The 23,177-nt window shown below is 38.9% G+C and overlaps 1 protein-coding gene across 6 annotated transcripts in view; it reads right to left on the bottom strand.

Annotated features, from left to right (window-relative positions):
• Positions 1-23,177, bottom strand: part of LPP (LIM domain containing preferred translocation partner in lipoma) — a 695,014-nt gene that overhangs the window by 376,725 nt on the left and 295,112 nt on the right. For all 6 annotated transcript variants that reach the window (XM_079921711.1, XM_079921716.1, XM_079921713.1 and 3 more), the window contains one exon: positions 10,345-10,457. In XM_079921711.1, the coding sequence (XP_079777837.1) occupies positions 10,345-10,457 (113 nt within the window). The remainder of the gene's footprint in view (positions 1-10,344; positions 10,458-23,177) is intronic.

The raw sequence follows: 23,177 nt of genomic DNA, 5'->3' as shown, positions 1-23,177 counted from the left end.
TAATGATAAAATAATGATAATAATAGCTTAACCCCTCAAGGATTCATATAAGTACGGCATGCAATAATATATTTGCAGTTTTAAATACCTGACTTTTGAATGGATCAACGCAAATTAGCTATGCACAGAAAATCTCCCTAAAACATTAGAGTTGCAAAAGTAAGAGTTAATGCCCTCGGTTTTTGGTTTTGGCATCCCCTATGTCCACTTTTACCACTTCTTTCGGATCAAGTTGTTTTGTTCTCATGTTGAGTGGATTACGTAAACTACAAAGGAACTAAAGGATCTGTGAGCCCAATAGGGCTTCCTTACCAAATCCACGGATAAGAAGTACATGGTACAATCGGTGAGGGGATTGTCAGGGAATACGCCGGAGGCTGGGATGGAAGATGTGCTTATTTCCACTAAAGAATTACAAAGAAAGCTATCTTGGTGGCCCCTGGCCACTAGCCATAAACACATATTATTGATGACTTTGGCTGCTTTTTGAGAATTTAAAATGATCTGCCTTCTCTCATTTGAAGGGATTTGATACTAAGTCAAGAGGCTTAAAAGTCCCCTAAATGCATTTTGTTTTTGTTTTTATCCATTCAGAAATAAATCACTGCTTCCATGAAACTTGCTGTGAAATCTAAGCTAGCTTCCTCAAATCTTTGAGGCTTAATTTTTTTTGTATTTGTTAAATTAAATGTGTGCTATTCTTACTTGTGAAGATCAATTCAATAATATACAGTATTTTGCAGTTTGTAAACAACTATGAAGTTATAAAAAGCTAATATTTTATTATTGGTAATAACACCTTGGGGCGTTGAATTTTAGAGTCATAAGAGAGCTAAGATTATTTAATTCAATCATTTTGACGAAAGAGCTTGTGGGAGTATTTCTTTGGTAAAAAGCCTTAAAATCCTCAAGTGAACCTTGGCGGGGTGTGGCACATCATTAGTGAACCTTGGGGAGGTGCGGTACAAAGCAAAGGACAGCAATAACTATGCCAGAACTCAGCACAGAGAACAGTTAACCCAGAACTGGGTAACCGTAATAGCATCAACGGTAAACATTTACTAAGCTCTAGGCTATGGCAGGCTCATATGATATTCTCTACGTAACCTCACAACAACACAAAGAGGCAGGTACAACAATTATTCCCATTCTACAGATAAGCAAACAGGGGCATGAAAAGGTTAAATAACACGATCACAGTCACATAGCTAGTGAGTGGGGAGCCACGTGTGACCCCAGGTAGTCTGGATCAGCACTTACAGCGTTCACCATCATACTATGTTGTCCCTGAAGTTTTACTTGGCCTAGATGATGCAATCAGGGAGGGCTTTTCTGTGGTGGCGCCCTCAAGGGCAGCAGCGTGAGCTTGAGATAAATAGCAAAAGATAGCAATACCTAAGCTGACTTCAAACTGCCTCGACAAGAAAGGTGAGGGGGTGGGGAAGGCTCTTGGAAAAGAAAGTTTGGGGTACATACTGAAAACCAGTCAAAACAGCAGTGAAATCACTTAATGAGTTCATTCTTTCTAATAAAAGGTACTTTGCCAGAATCCCTGACACTCCTGGTGACATAGTCATCGAAAGGCATGACTGGGGAAAAAGTGAGGAAGGAAACAGAACTCAAGCAGACAGCACCCCGCAGAAGGGCTGGCCACAGCCTACTGCTGCCCTCACTGGGCATATATGTACAGCATGTAAAACAGGGGCTTTGCTACCTGCCAATGGATCTTCACAACTAATAAATAGCCTTGATGCTTGTTGTTCTGTTCTTGGCATGTGTATCTAAGGGAAACCCGTTCCCTGGTCTCCCACACAGTGACGACTGGATACACACACCCTGTGGCTGACTATTTAAAGGACTATATGTTGAGTTAGGTTCCCTCTATGCCCACTTTCTGGAGAGTTTTTCTCATAAATGGGTGTTGAATTTTGTCGAAAGCTTTCTCTGCATCTATTGAGATGATCATATGGTTTTTATTCTTCAATTTGTTAACGTGTATCACGTTGATTGATTTGTGTATATTGAAGAATCTTTGCATCTCTGAGATAAATCCCACTTGATCATGGTGTATGATCCTTTTAATGTGCTGCTGGACTCTGCTAGTATTTTGTTGAGGATTTTTGCGTCTATGTTCATCAGTGATAATTGGTCTGTAATTTTCTTTTTTTGTGATATCTTTGTCTGGTTTTGGTATCAGGGTGATGGTGGCCTCATTGAACGAGTTTGGGAGCGTTCCTCCCTCTGCAATTTTTTGGAAGAGTTTGAGAAGGACAAGTGTTAGCTCTTCTCTAAATGTTTGATAGAATTCACCTGTGAAGCCGTCTGATCCTGGACTTTTGTATGTTGGAAGATTTTTAATTAGTTTCAATTTCATTACTTGTGATTGGTCTGTTTAATCACTTCATTGTACAGCAGAAACTAACAAAACATTGTAAAGCAATTATACTCCAATTAAAAAGAAAAAAGTGGCAAGTACAGGACTGTATGTTTCTGATTTAGATAAAAGATAAAGTTTGGAGTACAAGCGAGCTAGGTCTACCAGAACAGCAGATTCAGAGCGGCCCCCAAGCACATTTTCTCCCTAAATTCAGGTGTATATAGCATTTATAATTTGAGAGTACATCATCACCACAAAATTAAAAATAAAGAAAGGAAGCAAGCAAGAGGGATTCTTCCATATGGTAGAACTATTGAAAAAGAATACCAATATGAAGAATGGGAGAAAAAGTCCAAAACCATAAAATAGGAGTTCCATAAGGAAGAAAACGGCAAATGAAAAATTAAAACTCATTTTCCCAACATCACAAGAAAATCCCCCTTAGCTAAATAAAAACTTGACTCCTCAGATCAAACAGATTCACTGAATGCTGAGTAGAAATACTGGGGTGAGGGTGAGGGTGAGGGAAGCTGTATCTAGAAACAGTGTAGGAAAATTGCTGAATCCCACAAACAAAGCTTACAGATCAAACAAGAAAAAGTTACTAAATTGGAAAAAGAATCAGACTGGCATCAGATTTCTCATCTGCAACACTAAAGACTGAATGATACAAATAACATAGAAATCTTTGTTGAATATTGAGGTAAAGAACATTTGACCCTAGAATTCTACTGCGGCCAAACTTTTACTTAACAATGAAACCAAAAAAAAAGTCATTTTCAGATATGCAAGGACTTAGAAAATATATCATCCATGTAGCCTTTCCCAAATAAACAAATAAGTAAGTAAGTAAATAAATAAATATTTTACAAAGTACTATAGGAGGAAGAAATTAAAAAAAAAAAAGGACATAAAAGAGCCAATATGATGAATTCAAGAAAAAGAAATAGCAAACAAGAAACAATGCAATAAACAAAAGCTATAGTTTATTAATAATGTGATGGTACAATTTAATGGAGAAATAATTCTTTAAAAAGAGGTGTTATAAAGTTTAAAATATTGCAACACATTCTCCAAACTGTGTTAATAATACTTTAGATGAGGCAGGAAAAGGAGTGCTCAAACTTCATATGGTGTATATATTAGGAGTGGGGCACATATGCATATCATAATTTTTCCTTGATAGAGAAACATGTTTGAAAATATTTACTCCATATTGTTTGATTTATTTACATTACTAAGAAAAAACATGCATTACTTTTTAGATGTACAAAAAATAAATAAACGTATTTCAGCTTTGAAGGAATCACTAAGGTTCTTGATGGGAAAGACAAAATGGGATAAAAACTTCCACTGACTCAGAAAGAACCAACTTAAGTTTCACTTAATTTGGGCAGAGGAAATTTTCTGAAATATGCAAATATTGTAAATTACTCCCAATAAAGAAACTCAGGAGCTAAAGCAAATCTAACCTCATTGGTTAGCTCAACACACAACAGAACTGACCGCAACCTATTTCCCCATAAGACTTTTCTTGTCCAGCAATCAGCCAAACTTTCACTGCAGAATACATGCATGTGTCCTAGATTATTTCAGAAGAGTAGCAGCAGTGGTGATTGAGTTGATATGGGTGAATGAGCCTGTGGGTGCACACCTACTCCACTATCGATCCCTGGGAAAGGGTTTACCTTTTAAAATAGATTCTTAAAAAACAAGGAAGAGAAACTATGACATTCAAGAGAAAGGGTCAAATTACTAAATGAAACATTGGAATAGTCCCTATCGGCTGTGGCCTGCTATTTTCAAAGAAGTTTTTATAAGTCTAGACACCAAAAATATCTCATTTCTCACCTGAATACCCAATCAGAGGATGATTCAGAGCGAAAGGCAAACAGGAAAACTCCGACATTCGCTTCTAGAAAGTCACACCGCCCGGAGGCTGTGACATGCCTAAGAACCCACCAGCCCTGCTAAACATACACTCCTCTACATGTGTGGACCGTAAAAGGAGGAGATAATCACGAAGCCAGCTGCTGCTGCTACTGTTGTTGCCAGGGTCACAAATAAGCCTACAAATCAACTAGGGCCCCTCACGAACACGAGACCCAAAGGAACAAGGCAAAGGGCCACGAAGAAATAAGCATCATGCTCACTCCTCTGGTATGTTTTCATGGATCAAGATAGTCTTATATCCTCACTACACAGGAAGGGTAAGCACTTCAGAGTGGATTAAAGTTCTTCCTGAGCATTTTGGTTTTGCTCTAACAATATCGCGTCTCTACTCTTAATTTTTGTAGACTGGATCTCCTTTTTCACCGAGCCTCTTCCTTCCTCACCCCACTACCAGGTAGCAGAAGGGATGACTTCTATGGTAGGGTATGTCCAAACCATATAAATAAAGCAAGGCCTGCTGCCTATTTCTGTGAGCTCATGAATGAATGTGCCCATGGCTGGGGGCCTGAGTTCTCTACGTCTACAAGTCAAATTCTGTCATTCCATACCTGTTATCATGGTAGCACTAGACTAAGGGTCACAGGACACAGATTTCAGTTCCAGTTCTACTGAAACATCAATAGATTTTTAAGCTATTATTGATAAATGAAATACATAAAGTGAGTAAGTAGATAAATGACTACAATCCACCCTATACATCTATGAGCTTTGAAATTGTTTTCACAAGAGTAGAAATGACTTGGCCCACAAACTTTTGGACCCTGACTTTAAGACAAGACAATAAAGGATTTCAGAAGTTTCTCCAGAAACAGACTTATAGACATAGAGTACAGACCTGTGGTTGCCAAGGAAGGTTGGGGGAAAGGGGAGGGAGGGGTGGATTGGGAGTCTGGGATTAGCAGATGCAAACTAATATATACAGAATGGATAAACAACAAGCTCCTACCTTATAGCACACGGAACTCTATTCAATATCCTGTGATAAACCATAATGGAAAATAATATGAAAAAGAACATATATATAACTGAATCACTTCACTGTATAGCAGAAATTAACACAACACTGTAAATCAACTCTACTCCAATAAAATTTTTAAAAATTAAAAATTAAAAAAAAAAAAGAAATCTCTCTTCTTCCTTCTCTTTTCAACAAACTCTGGGCATTTCCCCAAGTTCAGTGAATAGCTCACATGACACTGTTTTCATGCTCTCCTCAGAAAAGTGACCTCTTTCAGGAGTTTTATGGGTTACCCCCTTGAGACAGACACCACCTCTCTCTCTCCTGGCCTGACAGTTCCTTTGAATGCACATCATTTTCTAAGTGGGTAGGAAGAAAATCAGTATGAGGAAATCATAAAGGGACAAATTTCAGTTCAATAAGAGAAAGACATTTGTAATACCTGGAGTAACCAGCAATGGATGAGACAGTCTGTTTTCTGAGGTGGAGGGGCTGGAGGTACCCTAGCAAAGGCAGCCATCTGCCTGAAGGGATGGAAGAGCTGATGGGAACTGGAAAGGTGAGAGCCCAGGGTCACAGACACGTAAAAGCAAGCCACGGTCTGGGCCACAAAGAGAGAGGCAGAGTGAGGAGGTATCAGCTGGTGGTCATGAAGAAAAAGTCAAGCAAACGTGTCATAAAAAGGGGAAGTTAAGTATCGGGCACCTGAACCCAAAGCCATCAGGTATCAGCAGGTAAATCCCTGAGGAGCTCAAGGAAGTCTACCAGACAGCTCAGAGCTATTTGCATAGGGCTTCCCACAAGGGCAACACATTTCGTCTGATGGTGTGTTAAAAGCACCACTTGGCACCCAACAACAGACCTGGGGATGTTAACCTTATATTTCAGTAGTAACAAATACCTGCAATGATTTCAGAATATTCTTCAGAATATTCTGTATTCTTATACTTGTTGCTTTATTGCCTAAAATTCCATTCCCCCATTGGAAAATTAAGACCCTAATTAGCCATCAAAGTTCAGTTCAATTGAAATTGTTTCCAAGAATCCTTCTTGCATGTCTCCAGACAGAGTTAATTTATTTCCCCCACCCTCTACCTCAACAAAGGACGAAGATTGTGCTTCTGATCAAAGCATGATGACTAAGGAATAATTTACTACGAAACACCTTAATTTAGAAGTTGGGTATATATGCATCTTCCAAGCTTGAATCGGAGGTTGTATCTGATCTATTCCTTGGCCTTCAACATTGCCTTAGCTGTAGTAGTCACCCATAAACATTTTGTTAAATTGAAAAAAAATTAGGAGAGTCAAACGACAGAAAAGGCACTTGAGTTATGATCTCTAATTCCCTTGCAAACCTGAAATCCTATGACGTATTCTGCCCCTTTAAAACTTCTCTAAACAATGCTATATGCCTGCCCATTGGCTGGCTGAAATAGAAAGGAATTACCAACTGTGGCATGAAATCAAACAAAGCTAACAGTTCCAACGTTGAGACTCAGGGCACTAGACCCATGATGACAAGTTCTAAGGCTATAAACCCCAGTGTATGTGTCTGACTTATAGAAGTTATTCAACTTACCATGAATGAATGAAGTGACTGCTAAATGGTCACCCCAAACCTTACAGCCACTAGGCTCGAACTGATACTGACAGAAAAGAAAATCTCTCATTGATTTTCCAAGATTCATCTTTTCCCACAAAAATGAGAAGTCTCAAAACAAGAATTCTTGACACTAAATATTTGCCTTTTGCAAAGGAAAAAGAAAAAAGTTTACAGCATACATCAGAAATTCAGAGACAAGCAAAACTCCCAACAACACCTGGTCCTTCCAAACAAAGCATGTTACCCCCTCATCGGAACCTCAGAGTCCTGAGAGGCCTGAAGCAAAATCACGTGCACAGTGAGAGGAAGGACAGATAAAGAGTCAAGATTTCTCAAGAGTTCTGTCAGAAACGATAGGATCCACATCTTCTTGGGTCTCAGTTTCCTCACTTGTGAAGAGAGGGAATTAATTCATTCAGCAAGTATTTGAAAAGCTGTAACTAGATGCCTGGCACCAGGTTTAGACTCAATGATCTCTTAGGTCCCTTTCAGTTCTGAAAAACTTATAATTCTTAGAGTCACACTTAATAGAGGTTCTTTTGGCTCTGACCTGAAGATCTGGCTGGAAACATAAACAGATTTCTACATAAAAACACACATTTACCAGCTATAATTTGGACTTGGCAACAGGAGTTTTCACCATTGGCTGGGAGAAAAACGTGCAGAATTTTCTCCTGTGATTACATTACTCTGAGTTCCATCGTAGCTCAAATCTAAAGTTGGGGCAAATATGGCCAGAGTGGGACCAAGCCTCTATCACATCACATCACCACCACACAAGGAAAGGACATGCCCATTTTCTTCTTCTTTTTTTTTTTAATTTATTTTATTTATTTATTTAGTTTTGGCTGTGTTGGGTCTTTGTTGTTGCACGTGGGCTTTCTCTAGTTGTGGCGAGCAGGGGCTACTCTTCCTTGTGGTGCGCAGGCTTCTCGTTGCGGTGGCTTCTCTTGTTGCGGAGCACGGGCGCTAGGCACGTGGGCTCAGTAGTTGTGGCTCGCGGGCTCAGTAGTTGTGGCTCGCGGGCTCTAGAGCACAGGCTCGGTAGTTGTGGCTCACGGGCTTAGTTGCTCCGCGGCATGTGGGATCTTCCCGGACCAGGGCTCGAACCCGTGTCTCCTGCATTGGCAGGCAGATTCTTAACCACTGTGCCACCAGGGAAGTCCCTGCCCATTTTCTTTTGAACTTACCAACAATCTTCCACATATTCAATAAAAACACACCTCTCCTACCAGATCTGCCCTTTTCCATTTGGCAAAATCTGTTTTATTTTTTTATCCTTCGTCCTTCTGTTTTATAGAACATAAGCCAACATGGCAACAGGCTTTTTGTTTATTTCCTTCCTTTTCAAAAACAAAGTCATAGTTTGGATATAGTTAACAGGACAAGATCTATACAGAAAAAGACTTTTTGTAATTTTATGAAAGCCCCAGGTTTGATTTTTCTTAATGAAACCCTTGGCAAGCCTTATTATTATTCTTGTCGCTGTTACTTTTATATGGCGACATTTATAACATCAAAATATCTGTAAGGTGATTATAGTTTCGTATATTCAAATCCATCTGTATTTCATTTAATTATTAGAGGTAGATACAGTTATCTTATCTTTAATTACAAGAAAAGTGGGCCTTAGGGTGACCTGGTCAAGATCATGTGACAAGAATAAGCTGCTCAACTAGTATCAAACACAACTCTTCTTGTCACAAGGTCAAGCAAACTTTTCAGAACTCAAGATTTTAAATGCTTACAAAATAGTTACATAACTATTCAAGAAAGAAGATAGACTAAACAAAGTGTTAATTGCATAAATTAAACAATATGCAAAGAACAGCCCTTACTAACATGTAAGTTTCATAAGGGCAGAACCCTGTTTGTCTTTTTTGCTATATAATACCTAGTGCTATAAAGGTGCCCACACAGAGCACAGAAATATTTGTTGAGTGAATTAATCATTTCTACCTTTGTCTCCTCTAACCTGAAATTTAAGAGAAAAAAAGACACAATGACCTGAACTATTTAAGCAGTTACTTTCCATGGCTTTTCCTCTTTAAAATTTATTATGGGAAATCTTAAACATATACAAAGGTAGAACAAATAATGAATTAAACCTCCATGCACCCAACAATTATCAACTCATAGCTAATATTTTCTCACTCAGTAGCTCCCTACTCTTACGATTCTTCTTTATTGGAGTCTAGTTGATTTATACTGTTGTGTTAGTTTCAGGTGTACAGCAAAGTGAATCAGTTATACGTACATATATATATATACACACATATATACATATATATATACATACCCACTCTTTTTTATTTTTTTTAATAATGAGATAACATTTATTGGGTATATATTATGCGCCAGGTTCTTTACATATGCTGTCTTATTTATTCTGTACAATAGGGAGGTAGGTGCTAATATGATTTTTTTTTTTTTTTTTGCTGTACGCGGGCCTCTCACTGCTGTGGCCTCTCCCGTTGCGGAGCACAGGCTCCGGACGCGCAGGCTCAGCGGCCATGGCCCACGGGCCCAGCCGCTCCACGGCATGTGGGATACTCCCGGACCGGGGCACAAACCCTTGTCCCCTGCAGCGGCAGGCAGACTCTCAACCACTGCGCCACCAGGGAAGCCCACCCACTCTTTTTTAGATTCTTTTGACTTTAAAGCAAATACCAGGCACTATTCACTTCATTCACCAATCTTGCCGACATTTCTCTAAAAAATAAGGATTTTTTTCTTTGACGTATCTACAGTAACATCATCACCCCTAAAAATATGACAATAATTGTATGACAATATTATTTAGTTTTCCTTCCGGACATAACTGGCATTTACCTGCCTAAACAGTGGCAGCTGGTCAGTAGTGGCTCTACGTGAACACAGGCTGAGAACTTTTACTGAATCTAGCCCTGAGTCACTTTGCTCGCAACACTCCCTGGAGCACAGATACTTCTGAATAGTCAACACATACCGTACTGTGCACGCCTGACCTCACTCAGAAGAGAAAACCTAAGAAATTTTGCTGTTGCTTTTGCTAGAAAGATGTTGCTGACCAATTAGTACCCACAGTGGCCAACCAGAACCTTAAAATATCATCCTTACTCATTTAGAATGCAACGTCTGTGGAAAGAGAAAAAAGGCAATAAAAAAGCCTGCTTGTGTGTCTCCAGGATAACAAGAAAATGTGGACTTCTCAAATGGCATTCCTAAAGAATGACTTTCAGTTTCAAAATAAAATTAGTAGGTAAAAGGATTTCCAGGGCTTCAGAGGGCAAGCCAGCAGAACTCTGGGAAGCTTGAGCTGGGCAGCTGGCATTAAAATGCCTTAGTGCTTTGTGAGGTGTAAAGCTCTCTCTGTAGGCTCTGGATAAATGTTTATCCACCACAGAAACAATCTCAGAATTCAGGATTCCTAGCATGGCTTATAAACATGACTTCAACCCCAGATCTTACCTGTGCCCTGAAAGCACTGTCATCAAGGGGAGGTGGAGGAGGGAAGTTCCCAGAGCCCGATGGAGACGCACTGGAATCATCTAGAGGTGGAGGCGGGGGTGGAAGAAAATCACCTGCAGAAAGGAAACACACACATGAAATTAACACGGATGCAATACTATAGCACTCTTACAAACACAGACAGTCCCCAACTTACGATGGTTCCACCTATGTGCAAAAGCAACAGGCATTCAACAAAAAACGTACTTTGAATTTTGATCTATTCCTGGGGTAACCATATGGGGTGCAATGCTGTTGCGATGCTGGGCTTCGGCAGGCAGTCTCAGCTCCCAGTCAGCCAGGAGATCGCCAGGGTGAACAACCCATACACTTACAACCATTCTGTGCCCTCACAACCATTCTGTTTTTCACTTTCAGTACAGTGTCCAATAAATGACATAATATACTCAAGTTTTTATTATAAAATAGGCTTTGTGTTACATGATTTTGCCCAACTGTAGGCTAAATGTAAGTGTTCTGGGCATGTTTAAGGTAGGCAAGGCTAAGCTATGATGTTTGGTAGATTAGGTGTATTAAATGCATTTTCCACTTAATATTTTCAAGTTACAGTGGGCTTTTCACGACGTAACCCCATCATAAGTCAGGGAGATTTGCATTAGCTGGCATTTCACTGCGTTGTAATTGGCTTTGACACATAATTTTTTGTCCTGCACAGCAATTATTCCCTAAGTTCTCCTCAGTTAATTAGCATCCTTAACTTTCAGGAGAATGAGGACCAGACAGGATACTTAGAAGTGACATAAAGCCGGTGTAGAAGCGTGTCAAGTACATTTAGCCAGAACAGGGAAGGTGCTCGGAGCGCTGGATTACTGAGGTGTATTAGACTTGTTGCTTGTCCTCAATGAATTTTCAGTCAAGTAGAGATGGAAAAAAATGTATAAACAGGTAAGGTAACACAAGGTTCAATTTATTAAGCTCTACAAACTCTTTTGGAAGTTAAGATAAAGGAAAGCTTACATTCATTTGGAGTAACAAGGAAGCTTTACTGGAGAATTTAAATTGCCCCTGAACATTATGATGTAGATAGTAAGTTCATGCTAGACAGAAATAAAGGAAAACAGAGGCATAATGGTAAAAAAAAAAAAAAAAAAAAAAAAAAAAAAATCAGGGTCTAGAGAATAAAAAGCAAGTTACAATATAGCATAAACACAAGAATGTAAAATAACACTAGAAGGTTATAAAAATTAAAGCAGTATAAAAATAAGCTTTTAAGTGTGTTCCACATCTAGCACAGAGTTTGAATTTTATTGTGCATGCAGTGAGGATCCATTAAGGATTTCTGAGAAGGAAACACTTCTAAGAATATGATTTACTAAAGACTAATCTAAAAGTGTGTGCAGGACAAGATTAGGAGAAACTGGAATAGGAAACATCCAATTTGGAAATCTATACACTATCCAGGCTTTAGGATACTAGGAAACCTAACATCGCTATGGGTTCTTGGTATGGAATCTTTTAAAATATTCTTTGTAAGAAATTCTATTAAGAAAAGGAAACCTTCATTTTCTGAAAAAAATTTCTCTATGTGCCCTTTTCCTTTTAGCAATAATGTTTTAGACGGGTTGGGGAACTGTCCTCCTCTATGGATAAATAGTTTTTCCTTGCATTTCAGCTGTTCAACACTTAGTGGTATACTCTCTACCACTCCATGAGTCACTGTTGGATAGTACCAAAACATCACAACTTATGTCTTCAGAAAAGAAAGAGTCTAAATCTCACAGTGGAAGGATGGTGACTTGGACTGATTGTTCTGATACACCTTTGAGATCGTTCAATTGAGCTCCATTTGCCTTATAAATAACAGTCTTACACAGAGAACAGGTTTGTGGTTGCCAAGAGGGAGGGGGAGGTGGGGTAGGGATGGATTGGGAGTTGAGGATTAGCAGATGCAAACTATTATATATAGAATGGATAAACAGCAAGGTCCTACTGTATATAGCACAGGGAACTATATTCAAATATCCTATGATAAACCATAGTGGAAAAGAATATGAAAAAGAATGCACATACATGTATAACTGAATTACTGTGCTATACAGCAAAAATTAACACATTGTAAATCAACTATACTTCAATAAAATAAATTTTTAAAAAGTAACAGTCTTAGAGTTGGAAGAGTAGCTAACAGCTGTCAAGTCTAGCTCCCAGCCATATTCAGGCTACCAAGAAGTCAAACACACTATCTTTAGAGTACTCTGTTTTTTGGACTCTCACCATGCACCGGGCACAGTGCTAAGATTTTCCTAGGCTACCTCTTACGCCCACAACAACTCTGTATGCTGATGGTTCTGAAACTTTAGAGCTCACTAAGATCGCTGGACGGTCTGGTTAAAACACAGATTGCTGGGTCCCACCCCCAGAAGCTCTGATTCAGTAGGTCTGGGTCAGGGTCTGATAATTTGCATTCCTAATAAATCCCCAGGTGATGCTGGTGCTACTGAGCCTGGGACCACACTTTGAGAACCATTGCATTAAGCAAAGTGTCATAGTATTCCTACTTTGGACCCCATAGAATTGGAAAGGTTCAATGGCATGTCATATAGAAATATCTCTACTTCTCTCATCCTTCTGGGTGTGCACATCTGAAGATATATGTTGTCTATATCCTTATTAAAATTATAAGTCTCATAAATCTTTATGAACTCCACCTCAGAGTTCTAAACATTGGCTAGATACTAGAATCACCAAGGAATCTTATGTAAAAATGCCGATGCCCAAACTCTATCTCATACCAATGCATTCAGAATTCTCAGGGATGGGGAGAAGGGATGAGATGCCCGTATTCCTGTAAAACCCAGATAATGCTAATGTGCAGCCGGGACTGAGAAATTCACTGGCCTTCAAATAAAAAAATGAAATACCTATCAAGCAAAAAGGATCGTCACCAAGATCTTTTCTACCTTTAGAAGTCATAATGTATGAGACAAAAGCCCACAATGAAGTTTTAGGTGATCTGCAAAGAAGTCTAGGTTGATGGAGACTTGATGATCAAATTCTACTTCACAGCTTAATTTTCAGGTTCAAATGTTCTAGCTGGACCTATGTCTTCTTCATATTCAATTTAAAAGAGGATTTCTCAGCACCTTCTTATACTTTACCAGATGCTTTATGTCATAGGAATTGTCAGAGCATTAAACAGTATCAGAACTGACCAAAATCTTGAGGATCAGATTATGAAGGTAGAAACAGAGGCCCACAGAAGACACAGGAACTGCCCAAATTCTCAGAGCAAACTTGTCTTAGAATAAAAAGTACACCTGCCTGTCCCTGAGGTCCCTTCCAACTATATCCTTCTTGACCCTATACTTCTGTCATAGAAATTAAATATAGTGAGGTGCAGGTTGATGAGAGTCCTGGGAGGGTGAAAAGGAACCGAGAAAGAAAATACAACGTATTTTTTTAAAAGAAATATCTTAAAAACAACATAAATCTAGACCATGTGTTCTAGGCAAGATTACGCAGATTTATTAAAGTCATAGTGATAACCTCATAATAAGTATCTGCTTATTTTAATCAGTTACTAAGTTAGACCAAGGTTTTCCATCTTTCAAGCTCAATCATCATAGGCTTTTTTCTTTTGCGGTACGCGGGCCTCTCACTGTTGTGGCCTCTCCCGTTGCGGAGCACAGGCTCCGGACGTGCAGGCCCAGTGGCCATGGCTCACGGGCCCAGCCGCTCCGCGGCATGTGGGATCTTCCCAGACTGGGGCACGAACCCATGTCCCCTGCATCGGCAGGCGGACTCTCAACCACTGCGCCACCAGGGAAGCCCCATCATAGGCCTCTTGCTACATTGTTTAGAGCGGAGCTCATATTTTAAAAGGGTGTGGAGGACTGGGTGAACGTAGAAAACAGACACACACACATGATAAAGGGATAGAAAATCGGTCCTTTGAAGGGAAGCATGACTAGTTAAGTCAGTTGCAACGAAAAACTCTTCGTAAAGAGTTTTAAATCAGACTAAGAACTATTATGAGAATTCTGACTTAAGGCTCACCATTTTCACAGGCAGGTCAACAGAGGGAAATGCCTCTAAGTATCAGTAAGTTCAGCTTAAGAGAGAAGGTACAATTTCCATGTTTAAGGAAGATGACAAAAAGGAAAGAACAAAATGTGTGTATATAAATGTTGCGGGGGAAGATCCTTTTCTTTTCAGTAGATTTCTTCAAATGATGAAAGAGCACCTGGCTGAGATGCTTGCAGGGCAACCCTCCTAGAGGAAAGAGCACCTGGACGGAATCAGCTGTAGTATCTTACAACCAGCAATGCTAATGTAGACCTTCACATTAGTGCATGCCCTGCCCTCTGGGCTTGCTGGGGAAATCCAAGTGAACTCCCAGACCCTGTGAATTACAGGGGCACTGAATAAATCAAACAGGCCAGCCAAAAATGGACACACATCAGGCAACTGGGGAATGCAGTGATACATAAAAGCTAAGAAAGAAATATTTGGTTTTATTAGGAGTAGAGTAGTCACAGACACATGTCTATAAACCTGGTTTCCTCCTTACCCTTTTCCTCACCATACAAAGCCTACCCCACACGCAAAATACATTTATTCCTCAATGACCAGCTAAAATGATTTACTCCAAAGTTACACTGCCAGTGAAATACAGAGCTGGAAATGTACGCTCACAATGCCTTGGAGAGAAGCAAGAAGAGATCTTGCTTGATTTGCTCTAAACCATCCCACCTCATTGAGCTAATATTCAAAAGGTTTTTGCTTTGTGCCAGATGTAGCACCAGAAGGCAGTGAAACGGTGAGTTCGGCAAATAAAGTCGTATATCCCCGATTGCCAAACACTACTTTATTCCAGTTGACATCAGAAAATAGCCCGTTACGCATACCATTAACTTGAAGAGAGTGAGGAAAAACTCCCAGAAACCCAGCCGTTTATATTTTCTCAAGCTACCCTTTCTAGTCTAGGGGTAAAAAGGCAGTGGCACTGAGAAGCAGATGCGGCTACTTGATTGTAACTGAGTTATCACCCACTGTAGTTACCCCAATAACATGGCTCAGGCATATATAAAAGGCAGCTACCTGAAAACAGTTTGCTTAGCCCTTCATGATACGAAGTCCCCCATGAGAGGGAGAAAATAACAAGAATTTACCAACAAAGAAGATGGTAAGTTACTGGTTATGTATGGTTGTAGTGCAAAAATACAAGGAAGGGAGTAATCAAACTCAGATCATCCATAAAGTCTGGATTCATTTACTATGGTTAAAAAAAAAAAAGCAAGCATCATTCTCCTTCTTCTTGATCCAAATATCCATGTAAACCTACATACACACACACACGCAGGTTTAGATAACAGCCCCTTTTGTGCCTCATACAGGTTCTATCCCAGCATCTATAATACTTGATTGCATTTATTCTCTCCTAGCGAGAACTGAAACTCCTAACAAACAGAGCCCACTCATAATTTATCTTTATATCCCCACCACTTGGCATAACGTTTGGGTCCTGTCATCCCTCAGTAAACATAGGTTGAAAAACTAATTGAATAAAAAGCCATTTAATCACTCAATTGTTTTTTTTTTTTATTAAATGACCTGGTGTCTTAGGTGCTTTTCAAACATCCATGTTCAAATCACCAAAAGGATCTAGCTAAAGTGCAGGCTCTGATTCGCCAGGTCGGGGCTGAGGCCTGAGATTCTGCATTTCTCACATGCTCCCAGGTGATGCTGATGTAGATCTGTGGACCGCACGTGAAGGGCTCTTGCGGTTGGCAGGTGTTGGCTCTCTAACTTTCTTAAATGGAGAAATTCTGGTTGTTTAAGGAAAATCTAAACTTTAAGGTAATTATAAATAAAATTACTTTGCAGCTCCTCAAATTAAGAATTTAAATTATGAGTACACAAGAGACTGGGTTGGAACACATACACACACACACACACACACACACGAAATAAAAATAATTATGGTGACCAAATCATAAGCTTCAAGTAAAGACAGTTACTCTTTTCCATTAGTAGTAACTAACAGAGAAAGGAAATATGTTCCAAAGAAAACAGTACAAAAGTTCAAGCCCAAAAACTTAAAACACAAAGCCTAGCTCTACCCTTCACTTTGGAAAAGGCAGTGCTACCATCTCAGGTTCAGTTCTCCTCACCTATTAAATGAGTATAACAATAGCCACTTCACAGTGTCACTCTGCAGATCAACCCAGTTAAAACTGAGACTCTGGACATTTTTTTTTACTAGAACCCAGAGTAAAGAAATAACCTTTTATATGATGATGCAAAACTCCTATCTGGACATGTGTAAGTACATGTATATCTGAAACAAGGGTTTCATGAAACCATACTTATTGCATGTAATCTACACTGACACTTTCTCTGCTATTTATTTACTTTAAAGGTGTTGTGTGTGATCCACTAAAGTGACTGTGACCCATAAATAGGTCTCAATCCACAGTTTGAACACTGCTAAGCTAAACTGTATGTAAGTGACTTGTACAACGTGTACATGATAGATGACATTTTTTTCTTTTCACTTTTGCACAAAAGAGCAGCTGAGTCTGAATCTGCCCACTCAGTAGAGAAGACCAAATCTGAGATGATGAAGCTCTCCGAGCAAGGTTGAGAAAAGAGAACAAGTGAGAAGATAAAACAAACAGGAGTGAAAAATCTCTGTAAGGTGGTTGAGTTATATCACAGCTGCAGCATTCTCCTCATAAATGAGAGGCAATTTATTATGACACCAAGCAACTGAAGACTTTGTTTACAATTTTACCCTCAAATCCATCTTCAGTTAGCATTAAGACAGATGTGCTACCAAGAAAACTCCATCAGAAAGCACACTGGGTAAAATCAAGGTTTTATGACATTAAGGTTTATGACATTAAGTAAATGTTATTTGTGTAATAACATATATACATATATGCCCGTAATATCAGGGAGTATCTTTTAAGTAGATTCCCAAGAAATTGTTAAAGGCAAGTTGCCTCTAAGAAGATCAATTTTGCAACTGGGGAACAAGAGTGGAAGAGAAACTCACTTTTCGTTATACAAGTTTCTAACCGGTCATTGTTCTACCCACTTATTTTAAAATAACACATACACACAATTCAAAAGAGAATTTTCAGTACCTAGGAATGTGTCATAAGTTTTTAAAAGCCACCAGGAAATACTGGGATATGGCAGAGATCAAGGAACCATTGAGGATAAGTCCCATTGAATGCATCACCTCCCAGTCTTCTCCCAATCTAGTTACTACCGATTGGTTGTAACTAAAAATAGGAAAGGGGTTGCACAGATTTACTCAATGTGTGGCTCCTATTAGAGATAGGATAAAAAGCCTGCTTATTCCCAGACCCAAAGCCTAGGCACCATCTCACAGTGACCACACAGACCTCTTTCTTGGATTAAGCACTCATGGAGCTACTGAGGCAGTAGGCAGCTCCTGAATTTCCTTTTTTTTCCTGTTCTCTCAGTGTGCAACCCCTTTGAGAACTCACGGGCAGAAGTGATAATTATCAGGGAAAGGTTGGCCATCCCTGGTTCCCTGTCCTCACTGTCATCAAAATAGCAACAATACTGCCCCCCTTAAATGACACATCGTCATCTGTAAATGAGAAGATATGTGACCTCAACCAAGTAGCTTCAGTTCTCTAGTTCTCACACGAGACATTTTTGGAGTTCATGCTTTTATTATATATAATTATATATTAGACGAGAAACCTTTCTACTTTTCTTCCATTTTTATTTTCTGCTGCTTAACTAAAAAACAAATTTTTGATTCTGATAGTACTTAATTTTCTAAGTCATGTTATTTAAACGAAAGGTCAAAATTAAAGAGTGATGGAACACAATAATGGTATAAGATGATATAAGAAATTCAGCACTTTTGTATGCTACTTATATATAAATAGGAGTGTTAAAGATAAAACTTTCTCAAGAAAATTTGGCAACAGGTATCAAAAGCCTTAAAAATGTTTATACACTTTGATGCAGCGATACCCCTTATAATAAATTATCCTACTAAAGCAGTGACTAAAGACTATACAGGGAAGCATGTTAAAGAATCTTAATCACAGTGAAATACAATGGAAATGATCAGACTATTCATCGATAAAATTGGGGTAAAAGAAATCAATTGAAGTCAGTCACACACTAGAAAATTGTGTTGCCATCAAAATGATGATGTTGATCTAGATCTGACATCTATTTAGTCTTTGATTGGACGCCTTCTATGTGCCAGGGATTATTTTAGACACCAGAAGGAAACATCGAACAAACAAATAAATAAAACAAACACAAAGAGCTGCACTCGTGTAATTTATACTCTATCAGGAGAAGAAGAACACTTAAAAAATAAATTACATAAAACATACGTGATATCAAATCTTGATAAGTACTATACAGATATATAGGGCAGGGAAGGGGGAAAGGACTGCTAGGGTGATGGTGGAACGTTGCAGTTTTAAAGAAAAAGGTTGGCAAATGCCTCATGGAGGTGATATCTGAACAAAGACTTACATCTAGTGAAGGTGTGAGTCATGGAGTATCTGGGACAAGTACATGAAAAACTGTTTCTGATGCATTACCTTGTGAGAAAAAAAATGGGCTACTGAATATTGTTTATAATATGGCACTATTTCTGTATAAACATTTTGTATACGTTAATAATGTTGTCTGTAGCTCATGGGATGGTTGTCTACAGCTCATGCCTTCTCCTTTTGGTTTAATTGTTATACAATAAATGTGAATTATAGGCATGCATTTTTAAAAAATCAAAAGGAAGATACTTTGAAATGAATTGCAGAATCTACTTAAGCCAGTGTTTAATTTTAATGCATCACTATATTTACCCAAGCCAAAATGTAATGTCTCCGTCATCCTTCTAAATAACTTAGCTTGAAATGCTCTTTCAGATTCTCAAATTAAAAGCAGGAGGAATGATTATCCTAAAGTAGATGAAGTCTCCCTGATTTTCAGATGGACAGTTTCACTCTACATCTAGCTAATACGGAATCCCTGGGTCGTCACTGAGTTCAGTAGTCCTCATGTTTGACCACAAATAAATAGGCTGTGTGAAGGTGAAACATCTTAGGGCATCATACCTAAGTATACTGTGTTTCTCTATCACATAGTGGTTTCCATTTGTTGAAAAACAAATTCACTTTCTTAGTTAAGAAACACTGAATGATTTTCAAATAATATGAAATTAGGAGGACAGTCTGGTTCTGCAAATGGACTAAAACCAAATAGCATTTTTGAATCCACCAAGTGTCAATTGTCTTACAAAAAGACAGTAATTTCCACCGAAACAACAAACCACACACCATATAATTTGGCTTCCGAAGATGGGCATTCAAAATAAACAGGGCAATGATTTAAGCCTAAGCGTCAATCTTCTACCAACTATTGAGATACCTTTAGCCCCACACCAAAAAGTGAAATTCTCTCAGTTTAAAAATTAAAAATTCATGCCGTGGACACAGAATGAGGCAACAGTCTAGAGAAACAAAAAATCTTAACACTGAAAAAAGAAGCTGGCAAACAGATATCAATGTGCTGAGAGACTATTCCAAAAATACTCTTTTTTCTTGGAGATGGGACGTCACCCTGTGGCGGCCACTGAGGCCAGAAGCTTACCTTCCTTCTAAAGATGGTGATGGAGCTGGAGGGATGATAGTTTCAGAATAAAAACACTTTAAATAGCTCATTTAAACTTGTTTCACCACTGCTATATCTGGATAGAGTGACCCATCGTCACTTCCAGTGACAACATATTGCTCCTTCCTGATTTAGCTCTATTGGAGCACATATTCTGCTCTCTGTTAGTTTAATTGCAGATCTACTGGTTTCTCCTATAGACTGTAAGCACCTTGAGAGCAGGCTCTCTGTTTTAGAGGGTACATAGAGCACACAGGAGATGCTTGATGAATAGTAATAATATTACTATTATAAATGATTATTATTATAAATCTATATTATATTAAACTGAATTGAACTCTGAAAAAATGAACATATGTATTTCTACCATGGACCATTTTGCCCCTTTTCAATTACTGACATAAGGTCAATACACTACAGTACTGGGGGCGGGGGTGTCATAGGTTCTGCATCATGCTCATAGCTGGACAGTTCATAACATCGGTCTTAAAGTAGCCACCTAGTTTTGCCATTGTTGCTATCATTGCTATTGTTGTCATTGTTTTTACACATTAACTTACTTGGAGCATGTCTTCAGGATACAGGCCCTGAGTCTTCATCCCTAAGTCACCACCTGGCTATGGGGACACCCTCATCTCAAGAAACACTGCAACCATGTATACTGTACTTGATCTTTCTTCTGCAATAAAAGGTCTGTAGATAAGTCTTAACAGTATCTTATCCCACAATGTATCTAGAAACTCCTTCAAATCCTCCAGGAATGTTGGAGGGTCAGGTTTCTGTCCATAAAGGAGACTTGGGAATGGAAGAGGAACAGGGAAATGAAGGAAGTGGAAGGAGAGATGTCATGTGAATAGAAACACAAAATAGTAGTGCTTGAGGTGTTGAAACAGCTCTGACTTTTAAAGGAAGGTATGCATCGGCATCTCAGGAAGCACTTTCTTTTACTGCATACAGCGAGGCCCCACTCTACGATTCTTAGATCAGAAACTTTGGGGTTGGGACCCAGACACAAGTATCTTGACAAGCTCCCCACATGATTCTGACATGTAGCCCTGGTTAAGAGTCACTGACCTTCATAAAAGACAAACTAAGACTGAGAAGCTATCCTAGCTTAAAGAAAACTAAGAAGACAAGGCAACTAAATGCAACTTGTGATTCTGGACAGGGTCCTAGACCAGAAAAAGAATCTTAATAGAACAATTGATTAAATCTGAATAAAGTCTGTAAGTTAGCAAGAAGTATTGTGGTCAGTGTGTTAATTGCCTAATTTTGGTAACTGTACTATGATTATGTAAGATATCAATATTTGGGGAAACTGGATAAAGGCTAAGTGAGAATCCTTTATACTATTTTTCAACGTTTGTGTGAAGCCTGAGATTATTTCAAAGTGAAAAGTAAAACTTTATTTTTTAAACTTTAAGGAAAAAAGTCATTTATCTAGTCCAATAACTTTTATTTTACCCATGGAGAAATTTCAACCAGTGTGGTAAAGAGAAACACATATAGTGTAGAACCAGACCAAGAAACCCACTGTGACCCTGTATCCCCTAACTTCCGGCTGAGGACACATTTACCACGATAGGTGGCAAAATTAGTGTGAGAAACTGAAGCTGCTTAAGCATACGGAGGAAACCTGCTCGGCCCCTACAACTTCAGAAGACTACGAAGAAGAGGAGAGGTTCTTACTATTTAGGAGACTTGGATTAGATGATCAGAAACACGTGAAATATCTTCAATAACACCCAGGCTAAATGCAGCATGGAGAGGCTGGGAATCCTAGCGTGACGATTGGGAGCGATGAAATCCCATCACGCTTCCTTGGCCCGACTGTGTGAGCCCATTTCCCTGCCTCAGGAGACTCCCTGAGGATAAGAAGGGCTGTCTGAGACCAGGGCCTTTGTGTGATTTCTCCAGTCTTCATCTTTTATGCACAAATGACTTCAAATCCTTCTCACTGAGAAATTCTTGTTACTATTTATATAAAATGATGCCAACGTTACTCACTCTCCTTCAACCCTGCCATTTCATCGAGACTGAGGCTTAGCAAATGCATAAATGCTTTAAAAATAATCAAACAGAGACACTCATTTCATCTCAAGGTGGTTGTTTTTTGGCATGTTGTTTTGTTTTTTTTTTCCCCAAAAGAATACTGGAGCTGACAGGTACTTGCTCTAAAAATTTACTTCACCACCTGCTAGCTGAAATATTGCTTTCATGGGTTTATAATGTATTAAAAGGTCACTGGCTGTTTAAGTCTTAAACAGTTTTAATCATTCTAAAAGTCTCTTAACAGTAAGAAAAGGAAGCTGAGAACAAACAGCAGCAGGGACTCTAATTAAAAGGGCCAATTCATTTAATTTTATTTGGGGTTAATTATTCAGGATTCATTCTTTGATGTGTAAGGAATAGCAATTAGTAATTTTAGTGATTTGAGAATCATTGGAGGTGTAATCAGTTAAAATGAGTGAGTGTTTACAACACAAGATGGTGAATTAGTCTCTCTCAGCTGGAGAACAGGAACATTAGGCTCCAAGAGATCAAGGCTAAGGATTAGAGACACTGGTAGTAACAGTCACTTCAAAATAAAACACATGTCAACAGCATCTAGCGTCCTCTTTCCTCGGAGCTAAGGCAATGCACAGAAGCTTCATGAAATTACCTTTCACCAGATCTCCATCTTTGCTGCTCTTGCCAACCACGTCCCTTCATTTGGCTCTTGCCACCATGGTAACCGTAAATGCATTACATTAAAAAAAAAAAAAATTCTACACCATTTATAAGCAACATAAGACCCAGAATAACCAGGACACTCATTTATTCCACGTCGGCATCTGTAACTGATGGCTGGGCATCCCCATCTGAACCTCTAGCTCAGTGTTCAAAACTGAATTCAGATCCCCTAACCCACAGACTTGCTCAGCTCCTCTTGTGTCCTTTATTTTTCTATGTATTTCAGTACAATTCTTCCGATCACAAAGGTTGGGAGAAAACCCCTTTTCTCTTTTTTGTCTTGTTCATTCACACTCAATATAGCAAGCCATATTAAATTATTCCAAATATTCCAAATCCATTTACTGCTCTCCAACTCGACTGCCACCAAAATACTTAATGACTAGTTACCTCATATCTAGACTTATGAAACAGCCTAA

Source organism: Stenella coeruleoalba (assembly GCF_951394435.1).
Source record: "Stenella coeruleoalba genome assembly, chromosome: 5".
NCBI classification, from domain to species: Eukaryota; Metazoa; Chordata; class Mammalia; order Artiodactyla; family Delphinidae; genus Stenella; species Stenella coeruleoalba.
Note: the sequence above shows the minus strand (reverse complement) of the source record. Positions and strands in the feature narration are given on the sequence as shown.